At 35.6% G+C, this 14,457-nt stretch overlaps 1 protein-coding gene across 4 annotated transcripts in view; it reads left to right on the plus strand.

Moving 5' to 3' along the window:
• The window catches only part of RNGTT (RNA guanylyltransferase and 5'-phosphatase), a 264,091-nt gene that overhangs the window by 28,927 nt on the left and 220,707 nt on the right, over positions 1 to 14,457 (plus strand). For all 4 annotated transcript variants that reach the window (XM_068551481.1, XM_068551478.1, XM_068551480.1 and 1 more), the window contains 2 exons: positions 3,686 to 3,795; positions 5,406 to 5,507. In XM_068551481.1, coding sequence (XP_068407582.1) covers positions 3,686 to 3,795; positions 5,406 to 5,507 — 212 coding nt within the window. The remainder of the gene's footprint in view (positions 1 to 3,685; positions 3,796 to 5,405; positions 5,508 to 14,457) is intronic.

Below are 14,457 nucleotides of genomic sequence, written 5' to 3' on the forward strand. Positions count from 1 at the left end.
ACAAATACAGTAAGGATATGAAGTGTCTATCTGAGGATAATTTTCTGTTGTACAGCAGGGCCAGGGCAGACTAGTGATTTTAAGCAGCAGTGTACTAAGAAAAAAGAAAGAGGAGGCAGTTGTGTTAGGGGTCCTCAGTACCACCTCTGCTTTTGGAGATTCTCTAGGACTCAGCATATAGTTGTACTCACAGCTAAGATTTAACGCAGCAGTGTACTAAGGATATCCTGCTGGATCATAAGGGAAAAAGACAAGTGGAGTTTCGAGGAGTCCATGTGCAGGCTTCCTTATGCTCTCTCCTTCCCACGAGGGGTCGTACAGAGCTCACTCTTCCCACAGCAGTGGAAATGCATCAGCGCATGTGTGATGTTTCTGTCTAGGGAAGCTCGTTAGAGTCTCAGTGCCCAAGGTTTTTATGCATGGTTGGTCATGTAGGCAGCTTGTGCCTAGCGTGTATCAATATTCCAGAATCCCAGAAGGAAAACATTTGTTCAGCATAAACTATTATCTGTACAAATAGTTTAGGCATGATGAACCAGCCTTATCAGTTGACTGAGAACACTGGGAGTCATGTTCCCAGATGCCATCCAGGGGCCAACCTTGCAAGCAGTCCTATTACGTTAATTCTTATCTGCACACTGGTACAGACTATTTGAGTAGTTTGGTTATGAGCAAAAAGGGTAACTAAGGGTGATTGCTTGATGCAGACATATTCAGAAAAGGCTTTTTAGTATGGAATAAACTCAAGCATATCTATTACTTGAGGATAAGGAGCTAGTGGAATCAATGAAGTTGAAAATAAATGAAATGATAGAGGAATTAATGATAGAGCAATTTCTGAGGAGATTAAGGGAATGAAGTTCAAGAGCAGATAGAGAAATAGGTCTTCAGCAAGGGAGGCAAATCTCATCCTTAGCCCTGAGATTGTGATTTTTCCTCAGTAAATTTCAGCTGCCTGTGTGTGGAAGTGGAGATTAATGGTGGGTTGATCCAAGGTCGGCTATATTCAGTATGGGTGTGGTGGAAGGATCAGAGGGTAAAGAGTACGGAGGATATCAGGTGAAGGGTAATTGAAGTAATCAGTGATAGGATCTAGGTTGAATAGGAAGTAAGGTCAGGATGGGGGAGCTGTTAGACTGGAAAGGGAGGAGTGAAGGATTGTTAGCCTTGGTGAAATTGAAAAGTGAGCTTAGTGAGAGTAAAAGAGTTAAGCTGTTTAATGAAAGAGGTCAGAGGAGCATATTGGTTTAAAATGTTGTGGGTACCCAATCAATGTAAGTTGAGTTGATGAATCAAAAGGTGGAGCAGTCTGGAATGAGGATGATATGGCCATGGAGCAGGTTGTTCAAGCTAAGCACAGATGAGAGGATCATTAAAAAAGAAATTACAGAACTGTGAAGCTTAGGTTGTGTGATGGGTCAGATTGTTTCAATGGATGTTGATGTTACCAATATAATGACAGAAGTTAGCATGGTGAGAAATACTGATTGTTTTGATGAATGTGCGGAAGTGACCAGAGGTCAATATATGAAGGATAGAGCATTTTATTAATTTAGATTATCTGGTTGCAAGTAACAGAAACTAACTCAAACTAGCTTAAGTAATAAGAGGAATTTATTATGAGTAAATGGGTACAGCTCAAGCACAGGAATATAGCAGATTCCTTGTTTACCTGGGAGATTTCTGATTCCTTGTTTACGAGAGATATTTAATATCCTATGTCTAAGCTTACGTGTTATAATTTTCACCACATGCAGAGACTTTCTGAGTCCAAATTCCAAGTTACCAGAAGAGAGAACCTGGTAGGTTCAGAGAGAGTTAGGGGTTCACTCATGCTCCCATCAACTTTGGCTGGAGTGGCATGTTATCTTTAATGTCATGTAACATGGCTTGTGGGTGGGGAAGCCATCCCATCCACAAAGAGAGCTGTTGTGCAACCAACCACAGTGGATGTTTGTTCTACCTGACATCTAGCTGAGTGATGTAGCTGAATGAGTCTGAATGGAAGAGGAACTTTTGAAAGAGGCCGGGAAAGCAGTGAGGATATAAGAGAATTGTTTACACTACCAGCATGGGACTTGGGCAGTGGGAGAATGAGTAGCTTTCACTTAAGAGAAAAGTGAGTGGTCTTGGTGGAGAGCTAGCTTCTAGTTAAGACATGGGGTACAGGGTGTTCATGAAAAAGGTTGAGTTTACAGGGAAGGTTATTGGTAAAACTTAAAAAAAATTCTGTGCTATTAGTACCTTCAGAATAAAGGTAATGCTTTCTTTTTTAAATTAGTATATACAAGATATAATTTTATCAGGATATTGAAGTTATCTGAGTATCTCAATTACTAAATATGTTAAAAAAACTTATCCACCTGGTTAAGCTTTCCTTTGAAAGTTTTCTTTCTTTAGTTATTATATTTAATGGTAGAAATGGTTCTAAAACAGGAATTTCATTGGCTGATAAAGAGAGGTTATGGTGTAATAGGAGAGGAATGGTATTCTTTGATCCTTTGGCTCATGGAACCTCTCTTTAAGGAAAACAAGGTAGATGACATTTTAGATAACTATAAAATATGATTCAGAATTAGGGGCAAAAAGTAGTCTGCTGGATTGACTTTAGGACTCTTCTAGATTTGACAGGGATGTATGTGGACTAAATAATGTGTTCTTTTTTTTTGTTGTTGTTTTTCCCTCCCAAGTAGTTCAGGTTGCCAAATCTTTGCCAGAATGTTGATCATTGTAGCTTGCAGACCATATTTTTTATTCCCTAATTACGTTAACAGCTAGAGTTGTTTTATAGATTTTTCTTGAGACTGATGCCAACCCTCTTATGGGTCTCAAAGTAATTGTAAATGAATCTAGACTATTTTTTTGGTCTTTAAAATTTCCAGGGGTGTTCTTTATTATTTGATATATAAATTCTCCATCTGCTTCACTTCTCTGTGATATTCTAAAAATATACTTGCTGTGAAATGGGTGAAATACAATAAGACATTCTATGAAGTTCCGAGTTAAAGAATTTAGATTAAAAATTCAGTGATGAGTAATATTTAGTTTTTATGTTGATACATCCAATGACTGTAGCTTAGCCGCTTTGTCTACTGTTATACTCTTATTCTAGTTTACAAAGGTATGTATTGTAGGTTTTTATCTCAAAATCCAAACTCCATCAGTGACACAACTTCTCACCCCCTTCCCCAAATGAGAATCATTGGTGAATGGAGAATCATTGGTGAATGGTATAGTATAGACCTGGGTTCAAATTCTGTTTTTACCACTTGAATAAATTACATAAAATCTTTATGCCTCATTTAGTCATTTGTGAAATAAATATAATGCATCTACTTTTCAGAATTGTTATAAGGATTACAGAAACTGTTTGTAAAATGCCAGATACTTTGCCTGGCTCTGAGTAAATGGTAGGTGAGATATGATTGCTGTTATGATTACTGAGTAGTACCCATGGATGCTTTGACAACATGATATAGACACTGGCCTGTATATGTACATTGAAAATCATATGCTGGATTAAGGAAAACTAGTGTACAATCCCAGGGGAGTTTGTAGAACCTCCTGTAGCAGACCATTTGTTGCATATATTTGCTCAGATTTCTGAAAATAAATGTGTCTTTCAGTCTGGTCTTTGTAAATGGATTTGAACTCTAATGTATTTTTCTTTTCCTTTTATTTTCAGGGTGCTATTTTTTTGGAAGGCGTAACTGTTAAAGGTGTAACTCAAGTAACAACTCAACCAAAGTTAGGAGAGGTACAACAGAAGTGTCATCAATTCTGTGGCTGGGAAGGGTAATAAACATTTTAAATATTAATTAAAGTTTTAAATAAAATTTATTCTTATTCTGCAATACTTAACATTAATGCAAAGCGTGTCATAGCTCCTTTGCTTCTTGAAGTTTCTATGTTTACATAGAGTTCTTAAAAAGATGTCAAGCAAGAGTTTATCATATTTTTCTCAAGATAAACAGTGTAATAACCAGACTTTTGAGTCAAAATTAGATGACTCACATGTCTTCCTAGTGGAATAGAAAATTACTGTTGTCACTTTCTGGTATTTGTTTTGTGGGGTTGATTCTACTGTTGCTGATTTTTTTATTATTATTTTTAAAAATTTATTATTATTTTTTGGCTGCGTTGGGTCTTTGTTGCTGTGTGCAGGCTCTCTCTACTTGCAGCGAGCGCGGGCTCTTCGTTGTGGTGTGTGGGCTTCTCATTGCCATGGCTTCTCTTGTTGCGGAGCACGGGCTTCAGTAGTTGTGGCATGCGGGCTCAGTAGTTGTGGCTTGTGGGCTCTAGAGCGCAGGCTCAGTAGCTGTGGTGCACGGGCTTAGTTGCTACGCGGTATGTGGAATCTTCCCGGATCAGGGCTTGAACCCATGTCCCCTGCGTTGGCAGGCGGATTCTTTTTTTTTTTTATTTTTTATTTTTTTTGGCAGGCGGATTCTTAACCGCCGTGCCACCAGGGAAGTCCCACTGTTGCTGATAAATGTTTTAGTTGCCCTTATCATTTTATTAAGAGAGAAGAGGTGAAACTTGAATGTGCCTCATTTTCCAGTTTTTCTGTCATCAGAAACCTGGGAGAATCAGCTTTAAATATGTTTTGCCCCTTACCATGACTTGAAGATATTTATCAGACATTTCATGGGAGGGGATTCAAGAGAGAGTTCACTGCTCGTTGCTCTCAGGTCTTGGTCTAGGGTCATTTCTGTTCATCATTGCTATCTGTGGCAGAAAATTGTAATACAGCTGGAACATGATGAAACAGGATTATTGTTAAAAATTCCTGATATAAAGAACTTTTGGACTGGTATACATACAGATCAATAAACTAGAAATAATTTTAACAAAAAAATGTAAATGGTGATGAAGTGATATCAGTTTTAGTGTTCTGTTAAGCCCTTGCCAGTGTACTTTAATCTAGACCTGAATTTCTCCTGTTTTGTCACCTCTGGGCATCTTTTGAGGAGAAACTTGCCAACCCTGCAAAGTTATGCCAAGTTGGCAGTGTCATGATGGAGGAATATGGGGTCTAGAGCAATGTAAGGTAGTCGAGGCAAGATTTAAACTTCTTCCTGAAGTAAAAGACTTGTAGATACACAAAGACTTGTAAACAGTATGTGCTTTACTGTTTAGATCATGTGTATTAATATTTAAAAATTAGCCCAATAGTCATAGTTTGCAGTGGCAATTACGATCCTGTTAACTTGAGTTCTAAAATGTCAAGAAAATGATAACCTTTTGTTAGCATTTTTGTGAAAGCTGATATTATTCCAATTGACATTAATCTCATGATAGGGAAAACATTGTGCTAAATGTGTGACTCAGGTGAGCTTGGTTTAAGACATGTATTGCTTTGTATGGACACCAGCCATAATAGTAATACAGTGTTCTTCTTTAAGGTCTGGATTCCCTGGAGCACAGCCTATCTCCATGGACAAGCAAAATATTAAACTTCTGGAGCAGAAGCCATATAAAGTAAGCTGGAAAGCAGATGGTACGCGGTAAGTTAGATTTCTTAAAAAAGTTACACTAATAACCCAAATGCTTGAAGAATATTGCTTTGTTGTTAGAGAAGGTTTGTACTCCTGGGAGTGACTTGAGCAGCAAAATAAGCATGTTTCATATATGGTATAGTTTTTGTTTTGCTAGTATTCTTAGCTGTGTACTACAATTATAACTCTCATTCTGCTAAATTTTTGATTTCAGAGTTATGTTAGTTTGACATGAATCTATACCAAATTTAAATCTGGAAGTATTTTTTCTTAATAATATTGTGCTTTTTGGTATGTTTGCTGCCTGCCACCTTGTCTTTAATGGTGTTGGACACTTCTAAAATTAACAGATGTATTATCAGTTTATAATCTAAAAATTACCAAGTCTCCCTGATTCACTCTGTATTTTGTTCCTTCGATAGTTTTCTTTTTCTCTTAATCCTTGCTAATACTTTTTGTAATTTTATACACGCTTAAGGTTGTTGTATTCTTACAACAAAGCTTAGCTTCAAATTTCATATTCCTACATTGAAAAATATTTATTAGTATTAAAGCATAAAGTTGCTTCCTCAGTAACATTAAACTTCTTCTTTCTCTTTTGTAATCCATTTTTTATAGCTTTGCTATATTATTTATTCATTCAGCAAATGTTATAATAATTGAAATAACTGTTTTAACAGATTAATATAGAACTCTTATTAACTTTTTCGTAATGAAGAAAATATTTTAGAATAATTAGGAGTGCCTGTATATATATGCATGTATGTATGTATAGTACATGCATATATGTATATATGTATACATGCAATGTATAATACATTCCTAATTATTATTAGGAATGTATTATACATTGCATGTATATATATACATATATGCACATATATGTACATATATAGATATTAATATAGAAGTCCTATTGACTTTTTCATAGTGAAGAAAATGTTTTAGAATAATTAGGAGTGTATGTATTATATATACAAACACACATATAATTAGAATAATGAGGAGTGCATGTATATTTATATGCACATGCACACACATGTATGTATACTTTAGTTTTTTTTCCAGATCTATTGAGATATAATTTGACATGACATTATGTAAGTTTAAGGTGTACAACTTGTTGATTTGATGCACTTATATATTGCGAAGTGGTTACTGCTGTAGTGTTAGCTGCACCTCTTTCACTTCTCATAATTACCATTTCTTTTTTGTGGTGAGAATATTTAAGATCTGTTTTAGCAATTTTCAAGTATGTAATACAGTATTTTTAACTATAATTACCATGTTGTGCATTAGATCCTCAGAACTTATTTGTCTTATAACTGGCAGTTTGTACCCTTCGACCATTACCTTCCCATCTTCCCCACCCCTTAAGCCCCTGGTAACCACCATTCTAGTCTCGGTTTCTATGAGCTTTTTAGATTCCGCATATAAGTGATATCATACAGTATCTGTCTTTCTGTCTGACTTATTCCACCTGGCATAATGCCCTCAAGTTCTGTGTTGTCACAAATGACAGGATTTCCTTCTTTCTCGTGGCTGAATAATATTCCATTGTGTATATGTATCTATATATACATAAATATACATACCACATCTTCTTTATCTATTCATCTATTTATTCATTTCTTGGTGGATACTTAGGTTGTTTTCATATCTTGGCTATTGTGAATAATGTTGCAATGAAAATGGGAAAGAAGATGTATCTCTTCAAGATCCGCTTTTCACATTTTAATTTTTAAAGGTGTTTTGAAGATGATATAGGTTACATTTAATTTTTATGAGAGGTTTTTGAATGTCAAAGTGATAATCATACCTTTTGTATCATGCTGTCTTCATCTACATTTAACTTGTGGTGACCTTAAAAGATACATAAAGAAAAAAAAAAAAGATACATAAAGAGACATGGAGTGGGGCAGATACAACTTGATTTTAATATTAATATTAATATTTCTGTAGCTACTATTGTAATGCAATATAAAAGAAAATAACTCAGAGTAGGTTTGCCATAAGAAAAAAGTAATGCTATGGGAATAATTTGTAATAGACAAGCAAAAGCCTTGTAGTGAATTGATAATCATAATGAAAGCAAACCTCATGAGGGCTGGGACTTTTGTGTTTTTAATCACTGTGTCCCCAGTGCCTAGAATAGTGCCTGGCACATGGTAGGCATTCAGTAAATGTTTATTGGATGAATTAGTCCAGTTGAAAAGCTGCCAATGTCTTCACATGAAAGATAGGGAAACACTAATGGTGGTTGTGAAATTTTTGAGATTTTAAAAGATCACAACTCTTTGTCCCATTTAATTTCCAAACAAAAATGTAAACCATTTAGCCAAAAAAAAAAAAGCATAGTTCAAGGAAAATGATACACTAGGGCAGAATAAAGCTAGATGGCCCTAAGAAAGAACTTTGGTTTGGATTTATGTAAGGTAAGGGTGATCCATTACCCCCATAGAGTTGTTTGTGAAAGGATTAAATAAAGTAATTTAAAACAATTAGCATACAGTAGACACTCAGTAAAAGATAGCTACTGATTTACACATGCGTATACTTATCTTCTGACTTGTGTATTTTATATATATTTTTTTATGTATATATATGTATGTATATATGTATATGTGTGTATGTATATATATATTCCCCACACATATACAAGCATCCCTGCTTTAAGGAAAACTGAATATACAAGGTAAATGTGGTACTTGGCTTACAAGGAAAATTATTGCAGGAATTAAAAAAAAAGCCACTTAGGCATTTATGGAAATGTAATTTATAGTCAGCTTTTTATAACACATCTATTTAAGTAAGCGAGATACACTTGTATAATGCTCCTTGGAGGAAATTATAGACAGATTCGTTCTTCCTGAACCCTGGTCTGGGAATTCCCTTCTTTCATTCATTCAGAAATTATACTGAAAGCTCGTTACCTCCAGGGCTCTGTGTCAACTGCTGAATGGATCAGGAGTGCTTAAGATAGAACCCCTATCTTTAAGTTTTTCATCTGATTCATGGTTCAGCAAATGTTCTCCGATAGGGCCAGATAGTAAATATTTTTACTGACTCAGTTACTCAACTCTGCCATTGTAGTGCAAAAGCAGCTATCTCATGCTGCTCTCACATAAACAAATGAGCAGAACAAGTGAGCAGAACTGTGTTCCAATAAAACTTTGTTTACAAAAACAGGTGGTCGGCAGATTTGGCCCTTTTGCCAACCTGTTATTGAATACATTCTCCTTAAAAAAGACTATCTTAACATTTCAAATGATCTTTCCTTTCTTTATAAGAAAGTGTGAAAGTGAACTTAAGGTAGGGATACATAAGTTTAATATAAAGATATTTTTGTTTTAAAATTTACTTCAGTAAATTATAAAAGTTGAAATAAATTTTTCTTCTCATTCATTGTAAGTTATCGCTTAGTGCCTGGTACTTTGATAGGATTTTTTATGTAAGCAGTTCACTAAATGTATACATTTGAAAGGTAAATTAAGTCTTTTTTTTTTCCTTATAAAAAATCATGTCCTATGCCTTTGTTATAACTGAGTGCTCGACGTATGGTCATGCTCTATATGTCCTGACAAATGTACTTGGTGACTTGTAGAAATAGCTGTTGTATGGATAAGCTATTTATAATATGTTTAGGGAGCTTCTGTATTTACTGCTCTAATGGATTTTATATGGAACAGTGTAATTACCCCAGGTAGTTAGTAACTTGCTTGGATCCTTTGCTATGTATCTCATTAATAATGTTTGTAGCAGATGTTTATTCTAACGAGTGGAGCTGAATGTTCAGACAGGAATAAATAGCGTGGACAAGGTAATGAGACGCCATGCCAGAAAAGTTTTATATACTGAGAGGAATATTAAAGAGGTTTTAGATGTCTCTGGAATAATTTTCAGTGAACTACAAACAAACAATGTTTTATGTTATTTAGAAACAGAATGAGTAAATCAAATTATGAGCAATTAAGTGATGTTACACTGCTATAATTTAGATTTGTTCACTTAGCTATTTTTCATTTCCACTTGAGTGACGAGATCAGAGCAAGTATAAATTTCTGTTTAGCCCTAATTTTCTTTTGACTGCAAAGTAAGTAGTTTTTTATGATACATAATATAAGAACTTTGACTGAATATTGCTATTAAATAAGAAATTATCTCCTATTTTATTTCCTCATAAGTATTAATTAGAGCCATAACATTATATCTAATATTTAGAAACTCAATAGTAAATAAAGTTATACCGGAAAAGGATTTTTAATTTTTGAACTATTCTAGGGGGACTTAGCGATTTTGTAGATGTGTTCGAGGGGGGCAGAATCCATAAAATAAAATATTTGCTTTAATCATGTAACTAGATAGTGGCAAAATCATCAGTATAACCCTGGTCTTTTGTTCTCTAGCTTTTTTTTTTTTTTTCTCTTCACTGTTCTGTATTCTAGAATTTGGGCTTCTAAAATATGGTTTAAGGTAGTTTTTCTTCATTATGTAGTCAGCTGATTTAGGGATTTACTGAAAGTTTAGCATCATACCTCTGATGATAATCAAAAACCAGATTACATCATTTGGAGACTCCAGCCCTGTTTTTTTTTTTTTTAGTTTATTTTATTTACTTATTTTTGGCTGTGTTGGGTCTTCGTTGTGGTACACGGGCTTCTCATTGCAGTGGCTTCTCTTGTTGCGGAGCACAGGCTCCAGGCGCGTAGCCTTCAGTAGTTGTGGCACGCAGGCTCAGCAGTTGTGGCTCGTGGGCTCTAGAGCACAGGCTCAGTAGTTGTGGCACACGGGCCTAGTTGCTCCGCGGCATGTGGGATCCTCCCCGACCAGGGCTCAAACCCATGTCCCCTGCATTGGCAGGCGGATTACCAACCCCTGGGCCACCAGGGAAGTCCCTCCAGCCCTGTTTTTTGATGGTAGTTTCATTAGAACTACTATGAGGGCTCCAGGCCAGTTTTTCTTGCATCTGAGAGGAACACAGTAAAGCCATAACTCCTGTGTTCCTTTTTTTATCATGGAGAAGGGAGACAAACAAGGAGTGATTAAAAGTCAATCAGAAGCACTGTTTACTGATCTAAAGCTATAGCGGATGATATCTGGTAGTAAACTGGTTAAAAAGAGAAAGTAGCAGAACTCATTTTACTCTTACTCCTTCTCCAAGCCCAAATCTTACTTGGGCCCCCATTATATAAAACAGACAAAAATGGGGATGCTTTGGTTGGTGAACATTTTGGGGCAGCATGTGGGGTTGCACTCTGGGTGGTCTCTAAGGTCACCATGGAACTTTTTTAAGGCAGGAAGTCCCAAACACCTTTGGATGTTTGGGTTACGTTATCATCATGACTGTATTACCATCATATTAAGCTTGCATTTAAAAAAAAAATTCAGAGATCCAAATTCAGTAGACCTTAGTAGGCTTTGAGAATTTGTGTTTTTGAAAGCAACCCTAGCTGATTCTGATTTCCAGCCAGGTTCAGGAGCCATGATGGCCCTTAGTGCCCGGTTGAACACAGTTTAAAAATCAGTGACCTAAACCAGAGCAGTGTCTAGCCAGCCACTGAGTTAAGGATACAGCTGAGAATTTGTCCATTAATTGATTAAAGAAGATTCATGTAAAATGTTTATTATTATGGCATTCAATAAATGTTAGTTATTGGTGTCATAGTTTAAGACTCCTTGGAAAATCATTTTTACATGGTAACCAACATTTGGTTTCTCAGAATACATTCAGAATTCTCTTAGGGCGTGAGTTAGTTATTGTACAAGAAGAAAAGTAGGTATAGGACAAAAACAATCTAATATTTTAAAATCAAACTTTTGAGATAGATGTCAGCTAGTCACATCTTTAGGATTTACTAAAGGATAAAAAGTTCCTTTAAATATTAGTTTCTTTAATTAAGCTACTTATCAATGTGAGAGTTACTACTTTTTAATAGAGGTACTGTCTCTGAAATGGTACTTAAGGACAAAAATCAACTGAATTCATTACCAAATCTGGCTAGAGAACTCTTAGAGCTAAACGGATATAGGTAAAACCTCTGTTGGAAACATTGGTGCAATCCCTGATTAGAATTTGGAGTTGCCCATATTCTAGGGGTAGCAAGCATCTGGAACTTAGAAACATTAAAAAAAAATCCTTTTTTGTTAATATTTCTAAATACATATTTTTTAAATAGAGCTAGGCTACAGGACCCAGATATATGAGAAGAATAATATTTATTCATACAGTCAGCAAATATTTATTGAACATCTACCATATGCCAGAGGTTTTGCTGGACTTAGCAGGTAATTAGAACTAACCTGTTTAATATGATTATTTTTATTTTTTTATCTTAACATGAGCATTTTCCGTTTTTAGAACATACTTTAAAAGATAAGCTGGGATGAAGTGAGAGAGTGGCATGGACTTATATATACTACCAAATGTAAAATAGATAGTGGGAAGCAGCCGCATAGCACAAGGAAATCAGCTCGGTGCTTTGTGACCACCTAGAGGGGTGGCGTAGGGAGGGTGGGAGGGGGATTCAAGAGGGAGGAGATATGGGGATATATGTATATGTATAGCTGATTCACTTTGTTATAAAACAGAAACTAATGTACCACTGTAAAGGAATTATACTCCAATAAAGATGTTTAAAAAAATGTTAAAAAGAAAAAGAAATTATGTACTACAAAGCCTAAAAGGGAAAAAACATAGGTGGAGCATATATATTGGGTGCTTTCAGTTTTTCACCATTGAGAATGATGTTTGCTGTGGGTTTGTCGTATATGGCCTTTATTATGTTGAGGTAGGTTTCCTCTGTGCCCACTTTCTGGAGAGTTTTTATCATAAATAGGTGTTGAATTTTGTCAGAAGCCGTTTCTGCATCTGTTGAGATGATCATATGGTTTTTCTTCTTCAATTTGTTAATATGGTGTATCACATTGATTGATTTGCATATATTGAAGAATCCTTGCATTCCTGGGATAAATCCCACTTGATCATGGTGTATGATCCTTTTAATGTGTTCCTGGATTCTGTTTGCTAGTATTTTGTTGAGGATTTTTGCATCTATGTTCATCAGTGATATTGGTCTGTAATTTTCTTTGTTTGTAGTATCTTCCCCTGGTTTTGGTATCAGGGTGATGGTGGCCTCATAGAATGAGTTTGGGAGTGTTCCTTCCTCTGCAATTTTTTGGAAGAGTTTGAGAAGGATGGGTGTTAGCTCTTCTCTAAATGTGTGATAGAATTCACCTGTGAAGCCGTCTGGTCCTGGACTTTGTTTGTTGGAAGATTTTTAATCACAGTTTCAATTTCATTACTTGTGATTGGTCTGTTCATATTATTTATTTCTTCCTGGTTCAGTCTTGGAAGGTTATACCTTTCTAAGAATTTGTCCATTTCTTCCAGGTTGTCCATTTTATTGGCATAGAGTTGCTTGTAGTAGTCTCTTAGGATGTTTTGTATTTCTGCGGTGTCTGTTGTAACTTCTCCTTTTTCATTTCTAATTTTATTGATTTGAGTCCTCTCCCTCTTTTTCTTGATGAGTCTGGCTAATGGTTTATCAATTTTGTTTATCTTCTGAAAGAACGAGCTTTTAGTTTTATTGATCTTTGCTATTGTTTTCTTTGTTTCTATTCCATTTATTTCTGCTCTGATCTTTATAATTTCTTCCCTTCTACTAACTTTGGGTTTTGTTTGTTCTTTCTCTAGTTCCTTTAGGTGTAAGATTAGGTTGTTTATTTGAGATGTTTCTTGTTTCTTGAGTTAGGATTGTATTGCTATAAACTTCCCTCTTAGAACTGCTTTTGCTGCATCCCATAGGTTTTGGATCGTTGTGTTTTCGTTGTCATTTGTCTCTAGGTATTTTTTGATTTCCTCTTTGATTTCTTCAGTGATCTCTTGGTTATTTAGTAACGTATTGTTTAGCCTCCATCTGTTTGTGTTTTTTATGGGTTTTTTTCCCCTGTAATTGATTTCTAATCTCATAGTGTTGTGGTCAGAAAAGATGCTTGATATGATTTCAATTTTCTTAAATTTACCGAGGCTTGATTTGTGACCCAAGATGTGATCTATCCTGGAGAATGTTCCGTGCGCACTTGAGAAGAAAGTGTAGTCTGCTTTGGGATGGAACGTCCTATAAATATCAATTAAATCTATCTGGTCTGTTGTGTCATTTAAAGCTTGTGTTTCCTTATTAAATTTCTGTTTGGATGATCTGTCCATTGGTGTGAGGTGTTAATGTCCCCCACTAGTACTTTGATACTGTCGATTTCCTCTTTTATAGCTGTTAGCAGTTGCCTTATGTATGGAGGTGCTCCTGTGCTGGGTGCATATATATTTATAATTGTTTTATCTTCTTCTTGGATTGATCCCTTGATCATTATATAGTGTCCTTCCTTGTCCTTTGTAACATTCTTTATTTTAAAGTCTATTTTATCTGATATGAGTATTGCTACTCCAGCTTTCTTTTGATTTCCATTTGCATGGAATATCTTTTTCCATCTCCTCACTTTCAGTCTGTATGTGTCCCTAGGTCTGAAGTGGGTCTCTTGTAGACAGCATATATATGGGTCTTGTTTTTGTATCCATGCGGCGAGCCTGTGTCTTTTTAAGGTAATTATCGACATGTATGTTCCTATTACCATTTTCTTAATTGTTATGGGTTTGTTTTTGTAGGTCCTTTTCTTCTCTTGTGTTTCACACTTAGAGAAGTTCCTTTAGCATTTGTTGTAGAGCTGGTTTGGTGGTGCTGAATTCTCGTAGCTTTTTTTGTCTGTAAAGCTTTCGATTTCTCCGTCGAATCTGACTGAGATCCTTCCCGGGTAGAGTAATCTTGGTTGTAGGTTCTTGCCTTTCATCACTTTAAATTTATCATGTCACTGTCTTCTGGCTTGTAGAGTTTCTGCTGAGAAATCAGCTGTTAACCTTATGAGAGTCCCCTTGTATGTTATTTGTCGTTTTTCCCTTGCTGCATTC

The sequence above is a fragment of the Eschrichtius robustus genome, chromosome 9 (genome assembly GCF_028021215.1).
Source record: "Eschrichtius robustus isolate mEscRob2 chromosome 9, mEscRob2.pri, whole genome shotgun sequence".
NCBI classification, from domain to species: domain Eukaryota; kingdom Metazoa; phylum Chordata; class Mammalia; order Artiodactyla; family Eschrichtiidae; genus Eschrichtius; species Eschrichtius robustus.